General features: G+C 31.2%; 1 protein-coding gene across 23 annotated transcripts in view; it reads right to left on the reverse strand.

Moving 5' to 3' along the window:
• The window catches only part of LOC134718820 (inositol hexakisphosphate and diphosphoinositol-pentakisphosphate kinase 2-like), a 93,482-nt gene that overhangs the window by 32,023 nt on the left and 40,534 nt on the right, over positions 1-20,925 (reverse strand). For 21 of the 23 annotated variants that reach the window (XM_063581572.1, XM_063581584.1, XM_063581580.1 and 18 more), the window contains 8 exons: positions 19,736-19,861; positions 15,930-16,048; positions 10,180-10,289; positions 6,748-6,814; positions 6,220-6,361; positions 5,041-5,267; positions 3,632-3,768; positions 1,979-2,093 (listed from right to left, as the gene is read on the reverse strand). In XM_063581572.1, the coding sequence (XP_063437642.1) occupies positions 1,979-2,093; positions 3,632-3,768; positions 5,041-5,267; positions 6,220-6,361; positions 6,748-6,814; positions 10,180-10,289; positions 15,930-16,048; positions 19,736-19,861 (1,043 nt within the window). The remainder of the gene's footprint in view (positions 1-1,978; positions 2,094-3,631; positions 3,769-5,040; positions 5,268-6,219; positions 6,362-6,747; positions 6,815-10,179; positions 10,290-15,929; positions 16,049-19,735; positions 19,862-20,925) is intronic. The other 2 variants (XM_063581581.1, XM_063581573.1) reach the window with 1 other exon arrangement.

The raw sequence follows: 20,925 nt of genomic DNA on the forward strand, positions 1-20,925 counted from the left end.
AAATAAGAAAGATCATATCATTTGGAACATGTGTACTAAGTTTGAAGATGATTGGACTTCAACTTCATAAAAAACTACTTTGACCAAAAACTTTAACCAAAACTTTAACATGAAGCGGGACGGATGGACGGACAGATGGGCGGACAAACCAATGAAGATGGACAGAAAACATAATGCCCATAAATGGGACATAAAAATGCAAGAATCTTCAATGGAAAACATTGATTACCTGCTATCAAAATTATAGGAAATTATGAAGAACATGTTCATGTTATATGGAAATCCCAAAAAGCACAATTATAGGAACTGTACAAATTTCATGGTAAGCTGGGTTTTTTTATTACTCAAGTTTGACAAGGAAATCACATGGGACACAATGATTGAAATTATTGCTTTCTTTTTCCGTGTCTTCACCATTGATAAACACTATATTAGTACAGGTTAACATTTCTGGCAGATTCCCTATAGTGGATTACAACTGTGACCTTTGGTCTCTGGTTGATAGTTGCCTCATTGGCAATCATTACACATCTTGTTTTCATTTTGATACAATATTAAATAACTCCTTCCATCTTACTTTTTGTAAGAACTGCAGGAGTAGAACAAAATGTTTGACTAGGTAAATATGCAGATATTGAATTTCCAATGGTATTTGTAAATGCAGTACAGTACATTCCGGTTATTTGCATAGCCTATTTGTCAGACGAAATTATGCAATAAAGCGGAGTATGCTTATATCCGAAATGCCAAATTACGGAGTCAAATAACATCGATAGTGCAGATCAGCAAAGAAGAAAGATGAACGTCCATAGTCCACTTACAACATATTGAATGCTTATTTATTCTAATAAAAGTTATTTGTCTAGTGTCATACATTTTATTTCATTGTGTATTCTTTCAATAAAGTTTATAAACACATTTTGTTTTAGTTTATTTATGAACCGACTTTTCCTTTACCTGAGATACAAAAATAAAATTGTTCTAAAAATAGATTTGTTTCTATGACCTGGATGTACAAATTACATTGTTACGCTTTGTTTAAAATAAACTGTTTAACAATACTACACAGTTTATAATCATTGTAAACAATAATTGTGCAATGAACTGCCTTTGATATTCAGTATTTACCTATTACACAGTGATGTGACACTGTTACTTTAACATCGTTAGTTTCGTTTATACAAAGGTGATGGGGCCCTGCACGGGTTATTTGCTGGAAACGAGTGTTGAAAGTGAGAAAATATAATAATCAGAAGTTAATTTTCTTTTACAAAAATATTAAAAAGGAAAGATTGATGTATGAAATTCTTCAACCATATATAAATGCCCTGTAATATTTAACATAAATGTAGATCACCCAAGCTGAATTACGAGATTACACATTGAATAATGATTGATAATTAGCAGGCGTTGATGTTTTAAAAATTCACCCAAAATGTAATCTATGAACAATGTTTGAAATTCAATCAATAATTAACACCTTTTGAGATAGAAGATCATAGAATGGTTGTGTTTTTACAACAATCAGCTGATTGACATTTTTATGACCCCGAGGCTTAAAATAGAATATGGGAAACTTTACCTGTGTACACATCGAGGCCTTTTCTATAATCATATAAACACGAAAGATACTGTTTTAAAACTTTATTTGAATAACACACAAGTAAATGTGAAATAATAATGAAAATTATGATGCATTCAAGAAAAATATACTTACCAAATTGCCGTTTCCAGTCAAAAATCTCGTCAGTTTTAACTGAGCATATCTAGCTGGCGATTATTTTCTATGCAATAAACCGAAATGCCACTTGGAAGGCTATGCATATAACCGGACAATTTAACATTAGGTGAATGGGAAATGGTTTTGTGCAGGAGAAAAGTATGCAATTAACCGAATTATGCTATTAAGCGGTATGCAATTAAGTGGAATCGACTGTACTAGTGTTATAAAGGTTTTTCCCTGGATAACAATACTTACATTACAGAGTCCTCCAAATCGTAACATATTCAGTAAGGAGTGAATGTGGCTCTCACTGGTAAAATACAACCTTGTCCTTACAAATCTCTCAGGGGAGGAAACTCCTTTGGAATATCTAGAAGAAATATATATTGTTGTTCAGGTTATAAAATAGTGAATGTTCAGAAGTATTTATTATCAAAGTTTTAAACTACCAACATACTTGTATTTGACAGATTAATTTATTAAAAGTATAGAATTGTCTAAAATTAACAATACTGTACAAACATGAAAAATTAATACAAGTCTATAAATATGTGCAATGATCTTGATAAAAGATAATTAGGAACAAATGATGTAGTATTGTATTTACAAAAATTCAGCAAACTGTTCATCATGGGAAATCAATGTTCAAAGTTGCAAAAGACCTATATATAAAGTGTATTATTAAATAAACTCTTCAAAGTTCATGGCTTAATATTTTGTTAAGTCAGTCACAAGTTTCAGCTACAAAAGACTCATCAGTGACACTCGAAATTAAATAGTGCTCATAAACACAGGTTAACTTAAGGATGTATTCTTCTGACTTTTCAGTCTCGTTCAGTCTCGTTGAAATCTCGTTCTTGAATTATTTCCAAAACATGTGATACAAGTGGAAAATATCAATGAATTTTAAAAATATTATAATCAAACATAACTCTGTGAAAAAATTGTGTATTTACAATGAATGGTTTTTGAGTAATTCAGTTTTCAAATTTTACGACCAATCAGGTCTGTATTTTTAGCCAAAATTTTTAGAAAATGGGTGAGGGATACAAAAAATGATTTTACAAGAATCATGTACATCCCATATCATTTTGGTCTTTTCAAATTTCTTAGATATGTATGTTTCTAATCAATTATAATAAAAAAGTTGAAATATTATGCATTTTGTTCTTAAAACTGAGAAAAATCACAAAAATACCAAATTGACAGCATTGTAAATTTTACACAAAAAAGCGTCAAATATGATAAAACTTTCTTATATCAACACCTACCTATAGTTTTTATAATTAAATTTTATTCAGATTGGTCCACTTCATCTTTATAGAAAGTATGAAAAAAAGTTTAATTGTGGAACTGTGATATTTTTCAAGATAATTGCCCAAAAATAGGTAAAAATCGATGAAAAATGGGAAAATCATCAAAATTGAGCATTTTCCAAGGGCCGTAGCAAAAAAAGAAGTGCACCACCATATGATTTTTTCTTCACCAATTATTTTGTTATAGTCTTATAAACCCAAAAATCAGGTTAAGAAAAAAAGTTTAATTCTAGAAATTTTTGGCTCCTCAGAGGTGTACATCCTTAAATCACTTCTATGCAATATTATATGGACATATGATATCTATAAGTAAACCTACTGCGAATTTAGTCTGGTACTTACAGACGGACAAGGTTAAAACTTAATGCCCCTCCGCTAAGCTTTTAAGGCAGGGCATAAAAATGCAATGAAACTCTATGTATAATATCAAATAAACTCATCAAAGAAACCAGGCTTAAAATATTGTACGTCAGACATTTGTTTCCTTTACAAAAGACTCATCAATAACGCTTGAAAATAGTGCTCAAATAATTTTTTTGCTATTTTATATGTAGAGATAAAATGATATGACCATATCTATACATAAACCTACTGAGAATTAAGTCTGGTACTTTCGTCGTCAGGGTCAGGCATAACACATTGTTCTATATCACTCCTGATCTTTCTCATTAATGGTGTACATAAATTCTGGGAAATATGTAACTTCTCTTCTACGGTTATACCATACTCCTACAGAAATAAAATTAAACAACATAAGCTCTATAACATGTTTTTTGTTGTTGGGATGCTGTATCTATCGGGATTACCAGACATAAATGATTACAAGTGTTAGTAGTTAAATTTGATGGATTGAAAGACTATCAATTTGCATAATTTAAAAAAAAATATTTGTCCATGATAACAGAAATGTACAATTGAAATTATTATCAAATGTTTAGTTTTTCTCTTTTTTTGGTCAAGGTGTCACAGCAAAAAATCCATTTATAAGAGCTTTTAAAATGGCAGAAAATACTTTATCATATTCAGATGAAGAGTAAATTTCAAAAGTTTAAATCACTAAGATATCATTTAAATATCAGAATCATAAAACTAAACAATAACAAATATACACTGTCAAGTTGGTTATATTGTTGAAAGCTGTACTGTAACTTATAGTTGCTTACATCCTTATCATTTTGCCGGAGAACACAGTTATTTTGTAGTGCATTTCTTTTAGACATAAAATTCAAATTAAAAAAATCGCACCTGATCTTTCTCAAAAAGATTTTTACAGTGTAGTGTACTACCAGTGAGACAAATAATATAAAAATTATAGAAACTTCTACCAGCTCTAACTCAAAATATTGACAATTCTGTGTTAAGGGGGTGTAAAATTCAGTTTGACAGCTTCAGACGTGATAAAATTTGACCTTTTAGAACTGGACCAATTCACTACTTAACATAAAGATTCAGCACCCAAATTTTTTTGACATGTAATTACATCCCCTACTTAATATTTCATGCATTTAGTATCAAGAAATAAATTGGGAAAATGTATCAAATAAAACATGCAAGTTATACACTGTTTACACTAGGGACTATATTCATAGATAACGAAAACCAAAGGACGATAACTGTGTCCTTGGACCATTTGACTCTGGTGAATAGTTATCCTATTGACATTCATACCAAATCTAATAGACAATGGAGCCAGCTGAAGTCTTAACCCTAGGTGTGTGATTTTCTTGCTGTATTGAAAACCCATTGGTGGCCCCTAGCTGGGTTTTTTTTTATTCTTTGGTTGGGTTGTTGTCTTTTTGACAGATTCCCCATTTCCATTCTCAATTTTAAGATTCTGATTTTGATTTCAATAATGAACTGCCCCAGTTGATCTAGTTGTGAAGGGGAAAACTTGTCATAAGACATTGTGACATACTGATATTTGCCTATAATTAGTGACGACAATTATTTTTCAAGATAAAGTACAAATTGGAAGATTACATATTATCCTTATAATCCTACCTGTGGAATAACTATATCTGCCAAAGCTTTAGAATATTTAAACAACTCTGTTGCTCTCTCATACTGTAAAGTTTTCTGGTTGTGTTGTAGGTCATACTTAATACAATCATAAATATCAGGAATTTTACTGATTTCAAATCCTCCATCTTTCATTCTGAAATCCTTTTCTAGCTTTGCCCATCTTCTTATCAACAATTCCCAACTTTCTCCATTATATAACTTTAGATCTAGAAAAATATACAATAAAAGTGAGTAAATAAAATCTTTTTTAAATAGAAGTAAAATCCACAAAATCTTATTCTAAATCTATCAAGATGAAAGATAATGATACTAAAGGTAGATATTCTTTTAATAAAAAAAAAAAATCAACGTATTTTTTTTATATCCTTTACCCTATGTAAGAAAATTAAGAAATAATTCATGGGGGCTTGAATATATCGTTATTTTACCACGGGTTGGCCCTTTATGACAAATATTTTACCCTGAGCGATAGCGAGGGGTAAAATATCGGCATAAAGGGACAACCCGTGGTAAAATCTAGATATATTCAAGCCCCCATGAATTATTTCGATTCTAATAGGACAAAAACGGCAAATTTTATTGATCGAAGCGCTCTAGGTGGAGGCCATTATTTGCCATTCCCATAAATTAACGCACTTTTAGATTGGCGTAAAAGAACGGAAAATACAGAATAAGTGACATGCTCAAACTATTCACAAATCTTATTTAGATAGATTTGGATGTATTTTAATGATAACTTACTTATATGTCTTCTATTTATATGAAAAAAATGGGCTTATACCACATTTTAGCATCATTTGTTTACGTTTCCTTGTTGTGATGATTTTCGGTATCAAAAGCGTGTATTTTCCCGTAAAATGCTTAAATTATAACGTCATCATTCTATTACGTCGGGTACTTCATTCATAAAAAAACATATGACGTGGGAGTACGATCGGAACAGCCAATGCAATATATTCATATTTTACCACGGGTGTGTACTCAAAGCGTTTGAAGGACGTCATGTTAGAATATAAGAATATAATATTAGTGTTATGTTTTTTCTTTCGTATATGAATTTCATTGCCATTATATATTACACTTACCTTACTTGCATTACTAGAGTGCACACTCTTGACAAATTTAGACTTAAAAAGATTATTCCATATAAAGTCATACCTCTGGTTCTGTGTTCCAGCTTCAGATTTCTAACTTTGTTGGTCAATTCCTGCACCATAGCATAAACGTATTCACAAAACTTTCTGGGATTCTTAATGTAGTCTAATGCTTTGACTAAAGACTCATTTTTAGTTGGTGCAAGCTGAAAAAAACAACAAAAGTCATGAAGCTATACTAAATAAAAGATGATAAAAATGTAAAATAAAACTGTTAGCTAAGCTCTCCAACTATTCCCTTTGTTCTCAATATCTGATAATCCATTTACTGATTTAGTATATATGAATACAAAATGCATATAAATAACTGTTGCCATACTTGCAGAAAAAGGTTTGTCCTTGCAACACTTTTTTTTTTGGAAGGAGTTGTGAATAACTTATACCGCCATCATTGTTTAATTATTTAGTAATGCTGAAACAGATTCATTTGTTTTCACAGGAATTTTTTTGGATGTGACAGTATTTCTGATATGATCCATTTACTTAATATGAGGAAGTTGAACTATCTTTGGTTTCTACTCAGTATTCTTACTTTCTGTATTTCATCTTCACTAAAATCCTTGTCTTCATTCAGAATCTGTGTCAATCTAGACTTGACACTATAAATAAAATAAAGAAGATACATAGAGTACATTTATACTTGGTTATATACAAAAAAAGGTATTGGATATAGACAATTTAGTTTGTTAGCTTATAAATACAATAATTGTCTGCTGATTTTTTGCAGTATAATGTCTTACTGATCTTAAATCACCCTTTTCACCTTTTTAAAAACCATGGGTCATTTCATTGGTGCGTATCCATAATTTAGGCCATTGTAAAATAGAATATTGTTGTATTGTTTGATTTTTGCTTTTGAAAGCTTTACCAGAACAAATTAAACTTGGGAAAATTATCTACAATACATCTTAAGACCAATTGATTACTAATAACTTACGATGCTCCTCAACCTTTTAGTTGATGACTTAATAAATATTTTGATACGAGTGTCACTGATGAGTCTTATGAAGACAAAACCGTTAGACAAAACGCGTGTCGAGAGTACTAAATTATAATCCTGGTACCTTTGATAACTAATTACGATGAAATATTTGTGTCTTATTGTGAGTAAAACTTGTAAAATTTGCAGAAAATAAGCCAAACTGAGAAAATCATATGTATGCATGTTTGAACAGAAATTAATCATCAAAATTTTTTTTTTATTATTGAAGCTGTTTAAGTCAATGATATGAAGCAACCTTATTTACGTTTAAGCTGACAAATGCCCAATACAACAGCTAAGTACTATCACTAGATAAATTCTGATCTAAAACATCCATTTTGTTCTGACCAAATCTTAAAATACTGCAAATTGTGTTCAGATCAAAATGGCTGTATCAGACTAAAATTCATAAACTAATGACAGGCACTTAATCACATACAATACATAAGGTTAGACAAAGTGATGCAGTTGGGTAAATATCCCTAATGCACTTCAAAATGAACAACTAAAATATGCTATTGAGAACAGGCAATGAGATGGACTAGCTAGGCCACGATAAATACAGACAATAGGAAATACAACCATTACAGGAGAGGAACACATACACTCGGACAACAGTATTTACCACACGATTCAACTGCTACTTATAGGAAACATGCAAGTTGACAATACATACACAGCTTGTTTTGAACAAGACAATCTCCGTAACAACTCAAGGGGTAAACTAAAAACAAAATTAAGACAATGGCTGGTTAATTTAATTGAAAGTTTCCCTTTACCAAACTTAATAAAACAGGCAGGTAAATAAATAAATGTAAATAAACCAGCACACATAAAATTGGAACAGATTTTACATTGAAAAATACTTTAGAGGATTTAAATTGGGATACATTGTATTTGGTGTTATGACTTGTGTATATGGTGCATTATATTTAGCTGCATCTGATCGAAATAGACCTTATGTAAGTGCATATAAACATGTTTATGAATACCAGTAAGACTTTTATTGATTTTGGAACATTTAAATACAAAATAAATTTGGTCTCAGTTTTGTAGGGTTTTGAACAAGTCAATTTTCAAATAGCAATGAATAGTAACAGACTTTGCATAGATTTTTGTTTAATTTGAGATAAGATAACAAATGCACTAATATTCATATGCATACAGAAGATTTCTATCCAATACCGCTATTATATAAAAAAATAATTTAATTTTGGATGTAACTCGTCTTCTGATTGGCTGACGTTATTTTGTTATGAGCCCATAGACATAATTTAGTCATGTGACTGTGATGTCATCAACATTTTTTCATGGTTTAAAATGGTTTAAAATGGAATTTAGAATTAAATTATAAGAAATGACTGTAATATCTTTTCTGTCTATTCAAAATAACATAAAAAATGTGGTGCACACTGTTAAATAATCCGCTACGCGTGTTATTCAGTGTGCACCAATTTCTTCATAGACAGAAAAAAATATAACAGTCATTCCTTAAGTAGATGTTTCTTTTGATTTGCTGTCAATGATCATTGATCATCTCTTGCAAAAAACATATAGTGAAAATTATTTTATTTAAGGAGTTGTTATAGTTTAATAGGTTGATTTATAGACTCAAATCTTAAAGCTTAATATTTTGTATAGACATCTATCTACTGTTGCATGTTGCCCTATATTATTGATTATTTCTGTCTTTGGATTGCTGTCTCATTTACACATACCCAACATCCCATTTTGTTTGTTTTAGACTTTCCTCAAATATTGTGCTAGACTGGATAAATTATACTATAAAATAGAAATGATAGGAGATATGATGTGTCTGTAAGTTAGAATAAATTAGTATTTAAAAAAAAATATAAGAATATTCTCTCTGTTTAAAACTTTTCCAGAAATCCATGTATTTAGGGGAGATCAACATGAAGACTTTGAAGGACACTGTTCATTTCTTCCTACAATGTACAAAAATCAAAGTTGTCGCCATTTTCGCAATTTGCAAAAAAATTATAATTGTGGCGATTAAGACTCGTCATTGGCGAAAGAATTTGGCGAAAGAAATATATATAAAGATTTATTTTCAGCCATCTTGTTTATTTACTTTTTTCAGGTTTCGCTGACTTTACCGATCAGATAATACTCGGAATTCACCTTGAACTCTTTAAGATTTTGACAGAAAATCAATAATCAGCTGATTGCATTCATAGCTATCGACATCAAAGGACTAATTAATAAAGGTGTTGATTGTATGATATGGCAAAATATTATGGTTAAATGGCTTCTGTCACATGTCAGAAAAGGGAATTATCAACCACTTTGCGACGCACGTGTTTGAAGCATTTTTTTTACGCTTCCTCTACTTCTTTTAATGATAGTTCAGAAAAGAAAATTGTTGTTATGACGAAAAATGTTCAAAAGCAAGAAAGGTCTCTGATTTAAAACTTTATCATTTAACTTTCATATAGATCATTGATTTTAGTGGGTACTTCAAAGTCGTTTCAGTTACACACGTGTTTCAAGCATATAGTTTTACTTATTTACGATGGTCTAGAAAGAAAACTGTCGTTATGAAGAAATCTATTCAAAAGGTTGGCATGAGAGTAACCCTTCAATGTAATTACTACACCTTACACGAGGGATCAATTCCAAGTGATAAGATGCTTCGTTTTGTTGTAAAAACCACTTCTTATTAAGGAGGGGGGGGGGGGGGGGGGGGGGGGCTGGAAAAAAAGGAAAATTTTAAAAGATAAATATATTTCTGTTACTTGGCGAAAAAAATAATAAAGTGGCGAAAAATATTTTGTTTTGGCGAAAGAGGTGGCGAAAAAAATAATTGACCCAGGGGAAACCCTGTATATATCATATATGTTTGTACTTTTTCATATAGATTGGGAAATCAATTTTCACTCAGAGATGAGTGTTAAGTCTTAATAAAGTTAACCTCCACATACAAACATTTCTGGAAAAGCCATGTTTAATTTCCCGTCTTACATGTGCTGGTGTTTAGATTCTCCTTCCTTGTCTAGTAGACCATTTGTATTAGCACTTTTTACCATCTGGACCAAGATTGGAGTTAACTCCCCTTCAAATGCTAACATACCCTGAAACAAAGAAAAATCTTTAAAACATGTTTTATCATTTGCAACTGTTGTGATGTCCCAGGTTAGAGGGAGGTTTTGTGTCTACATACATCCCAAGTCAGGAGCCTCTGGCCTTTGTTAGTCTTGTATAATTTTTAATTTTAGTTTCTTGTGTATAATTATGAGTTAAGTATGCCGTCCATTATCACTGTACTAGTATAGGTTGCAGTCTTGCAATTTACTACTCCATAGGCTTACATGCAAAACAGCTGATCTTTGAAAATAAAAAAATAAAAAATGCTACACAGAAAAAACATTTCATGTATGTACTAATGTGAAATTTTGATTTAATCGAGAAACAAGAATGTGTCTAAAGTTTAGGATGCCCCACTGGCACTATCATTTTCCATGTTCCATGGACCGTGAAATTGGGGTCAAAAGTCTAATTTAACCTTAAAATTAGAAATATCATATCATAAGCATCAAGTGTACTAAGTTTCAAGTTGATTGGACTTCAGCTTCATCAAAAACGACCTTGACCAAAAACTTTAACCTGAAAATCCCACTTTCATTTTATATGTTTGGTTGACCGCGAAATTGGGGTCAAAAGTCTAATTTGGCTTTAAAATTAGAAAGATCATAACATAAGCAACAAGTGTACTAAGTTTCAAGTTGATTGGACTTCATCTTCATCAAAAACTACCTTGACCAAAAACTTTAACCTGTGGACAAACGAACGGACGGACGGACGGAAGAACGGAGCCACAGACCAGAAAACATAATGCCCGTAGGTGGGGCATAACAGGGATGATTCCAGGTGTTTTCAAATGGGTCCCTTGAATATCAAATTGGTAGTTTTTATCCCAATTGGGATTTTTTTATGCCGATACAATCTTAGACGAAATATTATCATTTGAGAAATTTTCCCTGTAAAAACGGAAAATGTATATTTAGTTTCACCAGTACATGTGTACACTGATTGAAGAAGTTATTGGATTGAGACCTAGGAAGTTGTAATACATGAGTATCATTGCACATGGTGCACTATCATCTTAATTTTGGTAAACAAGGCCTATTACAAAACAAATATACCAGCTAACATAAACCTATGGCCAGCCGTTTAGCTATTTATTTGAATTTCAAATGATCTCATAATATATAAGATATCTTATATAATATATGAGATTTATAAAATATATCCTATATATAATATAAGACATCTCATTTAAAAAATCGACAACAATACATAAACAGATGTTTAATTTTCGTATGGGACAATTATTAACCGGTGAGGCCAGTCAAATTTCATTGACTTACGATTATATCAAAATTTTGATGAAATATGAATTTAATGTTTTTGTTGAAAACTTTGTGGCTGATATTTTTTTTCCAGACAAGCTACTGTGGAGCAAAATTGTAAAACAGACTTTAGACATATACGAAGAAAACAAATGGAAACACTCAGTTGAACGGCGACCAGAACTTAAGAGGTACCATAAAATACATACTTGTTTGACGGAGCATCGTTTGTTACGACTAGCGGTAACTTATCAATCACTAAATTCAAAATTTATGACGCTTGTGAAATTAGGAGCCATAGCTTATCACACAGGCAAATGCTCCTTGTGTAACTTATATAATACGGATATACTTATGCATTATATACTTTGCTGTACATCTCTTTTACAAATTCGGACAGAAATGTTCTACAAAATTGTTGATATTCTTGACGTAGAGGATTCCGTTCGTTTCTTTAATCAAGATGATGACGAAATTATCGAGACGTTACTTGGAAGTATGAATCATACCATGCAAACTATAAATGGTGATGTATGGAGCCTCTTGATGTGCCACATAGCAGATTATATGTATAAACTATATCAGGTCTTCAATTATGATCTTTATAGTCACATATTTGATCTTAACTAATGGTGTTCTTGTATGAAGTTGGTGAATTATGGACGTTTTGTTTTTGACTCTATTTCATATGTAATTATGTAACTACCTATAGACTTTTTTTATTGCTGTTTGTATACTTTGATGTTGTTTAGAATATGTAAATATGTTAGTGTTATGTTCTTGATTCTGTTCTTATAATACAAATTGTAAAATCTTCATATTATGGAGGAAATAAAGATAATCAATCAATCAATCAATATATGAGATATCTTATATAATTCATTTTTAAAAGCTATCTTATACAGGGATGATTCCACTATATAGTTTAGGACCGCTTAGCGGTCCTCAATTCCTCCAGCGGCCCCAAAAAATTGTGTGAAAATAAATTCCCAATTCAGAAAAAAAATAATTTAAAATTGATTTTTCCGGAAATGTTTCCTGCACCGATTAAGGCAATTACATTTTTTCCCATTTGTCTTCAAAGTGTTCTAAGATCCGAATAAGAATGATGTAAACGAAAGATTGTTAAGATAAGATATGTTATCATTTTGTTATTATGTGTTTTTCTGAGACGTTTCTCAATACCTTAGTTCTCGTAAAAGCAGACCTTTAAATGAAATATGCTTTTACTAGATCAAATACACCCATAGCATTTTCTTCAATTAAATTGAAGAAAATGCTATGGGAGTATTTGATTTCGTAAAAGCATATAGATAATAGATGCTTTTTGTCAAAATGGGTCACAAATTAAAAGCAGACCTCGACAGGGAGAAAAACTTATAAATTATCAAAATTCAATAGGCGCCGATTGCGTAAAGGTTCTGCCTGGCTCTCAAATAAAAAAAACAACTGTCTGCGCATTTTTGAAAATACATGACAGATCATTTATGATGAAAAAGGATATCCACACAGTGGCACACACTATGAAACAGGTGAAACTTGATACGATTTCCGTTTTTACAGGAAAATGATATTATTTCATCATAGATTTTATGCGGAAAAAAAAAATCCCAATTATAAGAAAATTCCCAATTTGATGAAAATTCCCAATTTTGATGGTCAAGAGACCGATTTGAAAACAACTGGAATCTTCCCTGCTTATATATTATATGAGATATCTTATATATTTAATAAGATATCTTATATATATAATAAAGTTTTAAAACTGTATAAGATATCTTACAAAGTATATGAAATATCTTATAAATACTTTTCATATACATGATATAAGATATCTTACATGTATATAGTTAATTGGATATCATATTTAGAAAATTATATAAGATATCTTATAAATTATATGAAATATCTTATAAATTATATGAAATATCTTATAAATATACTTTATATAAGATATCTTATATAGTTTATAAGATATATCATATAGTTTATAAGATATCTCATATAATTTTTAAGATATCTTATAAAGTTTATGATATATCTTGAGGTTAGATTATATAGCAAAACAGCTGCCATATTAACCACTGAAAAAATCATCCTTTGGGTATTTTTTTCAACAGATCATCTGTATAACATGTATAAACTTACTTTGATTTCAAATGGATTTCAGATTGAACTGGCCAATTGTCGAATTAAGAAAAACAATTACAAAAGTTTATAACTTTAATTGATAAGATATTTAAAGCAATTGAACCAGTGAACTTTAAAATTGTTTGGATCATTTTTATATCTTTTGAAACAGTTCCATAATGATGACATCGTATTTCAGGGAGGGGGGGGGTCATTTCATGAATGGTCTATCATCAACATTATTTTCAACAAAAATATAACAGGCGATCAAGCTCTGCTTTTACGAGATCGGCGCCCATTAAAATTCGTTCATCAATGTTTTGACGACAAACTATGAAAAATTATAGTTGCCGTAATCAGTGACGGAAACTTTTCCAGAAATACCAATTTTTATTTTATTTTCCTGAATTGGAAATTTATATTCACATACATGTACATTTTTAGGGGGCCGCTGACCAATTTAAGGGCAGCTAAGCGGCCCTAAACTATATAGTGGAATCATCCCTGCATAAAAAAGGAGATCATGCCCAGAAGAATAAAAAGTTAGGCAATCCTGAAGTCAAAACATTTTTTTTCTACTTTCTGTTTGCTATTTTTACTTGGCCGCACCACTTCCAGTAAACATGATAACCTTCCACTTTCCTGGATTGTTATCCCCAGAAGATGCAAGATTTCTTTTAAAGTCTATATATATATTTCAATTCTTCATAACCCTATAATCAAACAGAAAAAAATGAGTTCAGAAAAAAATTCAGAAAAAATGCACTACTTTGTTTCCCTCCATGTTTTGACATGCACCGGAAACTGGAGTTGTAATACAAGACTGGTACCTAATATACATATTTCTTAAGGGGCCAGCTGAAGGACGCCTCCAGTGCAGGAGTTTCTCACTACATTGAAGACCCATTGGTGGCCTTCGGCTGTTGTCTACTCTATGGTTGGGTTGTTGTCGCTTTGACACATTCCCCATTTCCTTTATCGATTTTATTATCAAATTGGGCTATTAATTTCTCATTTGAATTGTTCAACATTTTTCATATTTGAGTCTTTTTAAACCTTACTATACAGTATGTGTTTTTTCTCATTGTTGAAGTCCATTCACAGAGTTGAAATTGCTTTTATCTTCATCATTTGAGCAATGGTGGATAATGCCTCATTAGCAATCATACCACATCTCTTTATTTTCATATTAGTAGTTTATAAGTATATGTTAGCAGTTTTTCTTGTCTATAGCATTATTTTTTTTCTTTGATGATTGGTAAGATTGCAAAAATTGTGCTCATCAAAGACAATGATGTTTCTTAAACATATAGATTCAAAAAGTGCAGTAATGTAAAAATATTTGTATGTCAAATTTTACTATTATACATTGTATTATGCAACCTATGATTTTTGCATTAAAGTCTTCTTAAAAATGCTGGTTGTTGCAGTTTATTCATGAAATTATTACAAACAGCTGATAACAAACATGCAGGGCATTTTGCTACAGTGTAGCCTCCTTTTGAATTCTGTTTGAAGTCATTAACTGTCAATTCTAAAATCATCTAGAACATTTTATCAATGCGAATAATGGAACTGAATAAGTATGGGCTTTGCTCATTGTTGCAGGCCGTACGGTGACCTATAGTTGTTAATGTATGTGGCATTTTGGTCTTTTGTATATAGTTGTCTCATTGGCAATCAAACCACATCTTCTTTTTTATATTGTGACAATAAAAACTTGCATTCCGATATCTGATACATATTTATGTAACTGTAGATTTTCATGAAATCACATTCATTTATCTAACATTTTAGTCAACTCTTCAAATTTTGCAGTAATTGCACACAATATTTTCTGAATTTACAGTACCAATATAAAAAAGAAGATGTGGTATGATTGCCAATGAGACAACTATCCACAAAAGACCAAAATGACACAGACATTAACAATTATAGGTCACTGTAAGGCCTTCAACAATGAGCAAACACCATACCACATAGTCAGCTTTAAAAGGCCCCGATAAGACAATGTAAAACAAGTCCTTAACAATACCACATAGTCAGCTATAAAAGGCCCAGATAAGACAATGTAAAACAAGTCCTTAACAATACCACATAGTCAGCTATAAAAGGCCCAGATAAGACAATGTAAAACAAGTCCTTAACAATACCACATAGTCAGCTATAAAAGGCCCTGATAAGACAATGTAAAACAAGTCCTTAACAAGGCATACTACATTCCTGACTTACCTTAGTAAATGCTGCTGCTGTCATCTGAACTCTTCCTTCGTCTGATGCATAAATTTTCAGGTCATGTCTGAAGGTGCTGTGTAATCTGAGGAAACCAAGTCCTGGTGTCTCAAACTGACCTGTTCACAAGAAAAAAATCTAATGATAATTAACTGTTCAGTGGCAAATATTTGATGCAGGAAAACAAAATCTAAAGGGAATAAACTAAATAATAAGGTTTAAATTTGACATATTATGTAAAACTGACCTGTTCAACAAAAAAAAATTAATTGATGATTAACTGTTTACTTAACATTCAGTGGCAAATATTTGATGCAGGACTAAAAATATTCTAAGATAAAACCAGATGCACCGCAGGGCGTAGCTTTATACGACCGCAGAGGTTGAACCCTGAACGGTTGGGGCAAGTATGGACACAACATTCAAGCTGGATTCCGCTCTAAATTTGGATTGTGATTAAATAGTTGACACAGCATAGGTTTCTGACACAGAATGAATGTATTCAAATGAACTTAAAATTTTTGTTTTCTCTTAGAGCAATTCACTATGCTGTTGAATATTAATCCTCTCAAAAAAATGTTTGAAGAAATTTTCTTTTTATTTATGAAATTTCAAATGAGAAAAACTGAACCCAATTTTTTAATCACATCCCCCTTTCCCTTATTCCAAAACTAATTTCAATTAAAATATTCTAATGGAGTTTGCAACAATTACTACTCATTTAAATACATCATACAATATTAAGATGTAAAAAAACTGCTTGTTATCACTGAATGGTAAAGATTATTTAAATTTATCAGTTGGTAGTAAAAAGTGAATATACATTGTATATTGTATATAACAAAGATTTAAGTTGATTCTGGACAAAGAAAGATAACTCCAATTAAAAAAAATTCTTGCAGATATTTCTTGCTTACTATACTGGACAAAGAAAGATAACTCTTAATTAAAAAAAAATTTGCTATTTCACAATATTGTGAAATTAGATATTTCTTGCCATTGCACAATACTGTGCAATTGAAAAGACTTGATATTGCACAATACTTAATATAATAATTTTAGATTCTTATTTGGACATGTTGGACCAACTTGAAAACTGGGCCCATAATCAAAAATCTAAGTACATGTTTAGATTCAGCATATCAAAGAGGCCCAAGAATTTAATTTTTGTTAAAATCAAACTTAGTTTAATTTTGGACCCTTTGCACTTTAATTTAGACCAATTTTGAAACTGGACCAAAAATTAAGAATCTACATACACAGTTAGATTTGGCATATCAAAGAACCCCAATTATTCAATTTTTGATGAAATCAAACAATGTTTAATTTTGGACCTCGATTTGGGCCAACTTGAAAACTGGGCCAATAATCAAAAATCTAAGTACATTTTTAGATTCAGCATATCAAAGAACCCAAAGGTTTCAATTTTTGTTAAAATCAAACTAAGTTTAATTTTGGACCCTTTGGACCTTAATGTAGACCAATTTGAAAACGGGACCAAAAATTAAGAATCTACATACACAGTTAGATTCGGCATATTAAAGAACCGCAATTATTCAATTTTGATGAAATCAAACAAAATTTAATTTTGGACCCTTTGGGCCCCTTTTTCCTTAACTGTTGGGACCAAAACTCCCAAAATCAATACCAACCTTCCTTTAATAGTCATAAACCTTGTGTTTAAATTTCATAGATTTCTATTTACTTATACAAACGCTATGGTGCGAAAACCAAGAAAAATGCTTATTTGGGCCCATTTTTGGCCCCTAATTCCTCAACTGTTGGGACCAAAACTCCCAAAATCAATACCAACCTTCCTTTTGTGGTCATAAACATTGTGTTTAAATTTCATTGATTTCTATTTACTTTAACTAAAGTTATTGTGCGAAAACCAAGAATAATGCTTATTTGGGCCCTTTTTTGGCCCCTAATTCCTAAACTGTTGAAACCAAAACTCCCAAAATCAATCCCAACCTTTCTTTTGTGGTCATAAACCTTGTGTCAAAATTTCATAGATTTCTATTAACTTAAACTAAAGTTATAGTGCGAAAACCAAGAAAATGCTTATTTGGGCCCTTTTTGGCCCCTAATTCCTAAAATGTTGGGACCAAAACTCCCAAAATCAATACCAGCCTTCCTTTTATGGTCATAAACCTTGTGTTAAAATTTCATAGATTTCTATTCACTTTTACTAAAGTTAGAGTGCGAAAACTAAAAGTATTCGGACGACGTCGACGACGACGACGACGACGACGACGCCAACGTGATAGCAATATACGACGAAAATTTTTTCAAAATTTGCGGTCGTATAAAAAACTAAATGCTTGAAATTTGAATTTGATCTTTTATTAAAATCTGTAATACAATTAACACACAGATTTTGAAATGCCTTAAAAGTCAGAAATTTATCAAATGTATAAAAGACTTCATTATTTAAAAGAAATAAGACCAAGACAATCCTGCATCAACTATTCCAATATAAATACACTACAGGTACCACAGGTGAACCAGGATCGTCTAACTGATTTGTCTTTTAAATATTTGAATATCATTGTGTCTTTTGGTAGTTCTTCGTTTTTTGTCATGGGCTTATATTATTTTTTTACTTATAAATTTGAATTATCAGTGAACTGAATTAACTTATTATGTTGTCTTAAAAATGTTTTTACTATTTTCTGAGTGAAGACATAACTTTGCTCATTGTTGAAAGCCATATGGTGACTTATAGTTGTTGATTTGTGTGTCACTTGGTCTCTTGTGTAGAGTTGTCTCTTTGGCAATAACACCACATCTTCTTTTATATAAACAGTGTTTTTTTTCTTTACTTTTACATTTACTTTTCTACATTGGTTAGAGGGTTGAGATCTCACAAACATGTTTAACCCACGCCGCATTTTTGCGCCTGTCCCAAGTCAGGAGCCTCTGGCCTTTGTTAGTCTTGTATTTTTTTTAATTTTAGTTTCTTGTGTACAACTTGGAAATTAGTATGGCGTTCATTATCACTGGACTAGTATTTATTTGTTTAGGGGCCAGCTGAAGGACGCCTCCCGGTGCGGGAATTTCTTGCTACATTGAAGACCTGTTGGTGTCCTTCTGCTGTTGTTTTTTATTTGGTCAGGTTGTTGTCTCTTTGACACATTCCTCATTTCTCAATTTTATTTCCCTGTTATATGCTTGACCAGAATTCCATAGTACTAGGTCACAAAAAGGTAATCAAAGATACCTAAATGCAAGGCAGCTCTGCACATTTTTCCTTAATGTGTATAAATGGTTTTACACTAGTAATTTTGGGGCCCTTTATAGCTTGTTGTTAGGTGTGAGCCAAGGCTCTGTGTTGAAGGCCGTACTTTAACCTATAATGGTTTACTTTTTAAATTGTTATTTGGATGAAGAGTTGTCTCATTGGCACTCACACCACATCTTCCTATATCTATATAAAACCAATGCAATTATTTATGTACTGCATCTTCTTAAACTTCTATTTGACCAGTAATTTTTTTACGTGAATAAGGCCGTTAGTTTTCTCGCTTGAATTGTTTTACATTGTCTTATCGGGGCCTTTTATAGCTGACTATATGCGGTATGGGCTTTGCTTATTGTTGAAGGCCATACAGTGATCTATAATTGTTAATGTTTGTGTCATTTTGGTCTTTTGTGGATAGTTGTCTCATTGGCAATCATACCACATCTTTTTTATATTTGCTCAATTCTGTTGTCATAATTACAAACAAAAAGACAAAAGTTCTTGAACATTTATTCAAGCTAACAGTTTAAAGAACTGTCTACTTCTTAAAAGTTAACTTTACCCTGACCTCCTGGATAAAGGGTCCTGAATGCTTTCCCAAGATCCTCTGCTTGGATTTTTCCAGCTGGAGTTAGCTCCCCTCCCCATTTAGCAATCAGTAACAAAGATGGCGGTCTTGGAATATCATCTATAATATGCATAAAACAAATATTAAATGTTTTACGAAAATAAAGACACAGAAATATATATTTGTAGATATAATTTGTAGCATCTTCAGATTAAATACTTTATTAAAATTAAGAAACTGTAAACATCACAATAAAACATAAAACCAATGAACAAATTATTTACATATTCAAATTCAAATTTCGTTGAAAAATATCATTAATTTTGCTCTTTATTGAAAAATGTATACGAAAAGAATTTCATTCTAGCACCCTACACCTAAATCTTTTTTTAATATGTAATTAGAAGTTTAAACAGAACTTTCCTTGAAAATGTTTCAATAATCAAACGCACCAATCAAATGAAATGAAACCTTCACAGATTTATTAATGTTGCTAGAAATGAATTTTTAGGTGACATTAACAACAACATTGTTAACTAAAATGATATGATTTCTTATCTGTTCACCAAGATCAAATATTAGTAAAAGATCAGTACCACTACAGAACAGTTTCTCCATTTAAATTGATGATTGCAAGCAAGGTCTAAATACTAATATTCTAAGTAATAATTAGCATGATGAAGCAACCCAGCATATATGGACCTGTATGAGGCTAAAAGGAAAACCTGTCAAAAGAACCCCTTCCATTTTATTTTTTTTGTTAAATGAATTTACCCTTTAAAATGATAAAGCACCCAGCCTTCGTGGATACCATGTAGGGCTAAAAGGGAAATTTGTAAATCCTAATTCCCCTTCCAATTTTTTTTTGGGACAATTGGTTTTCAATCTCCTAAGCATGATAAAGTACCAATTATCATATATATACCATATGTGGTTTATAAGGAAAATTTAAAATCTGAACCCATTTCATTTTAGTTTTTGTACAATTATCTAATTCCCCCATAGCATGATGGAACATCCAGCATTTATGGATACTATATAGGGCTAAAACAGGAAGTGTGTAAATCTGAACTCCTTTTAATTTGTTTTTTTGGACAATAATTTCCCCCTTAAGTATGATATGGCATCCATCAATGATGCATACTCTATAAGGTTGATATGGGAAATCTAAAATCATCTTCAAC

The sequence above is a fragment of the Mytilus trossulus genome, chromosome 5, assembly GCF_036588685.1.
Source record: "Mytilus trossulus isolate FHL-02 chromosome 5, PNRI_Mtr1.1.1.hap1, whole genome shotgun sequence".
Lineage (NCBI taxonomy): Eukaryota > Metazoa > Mollusca > Bivalvia > Mytilida > Mytilidae > Mytilus > Mytilus trossulus.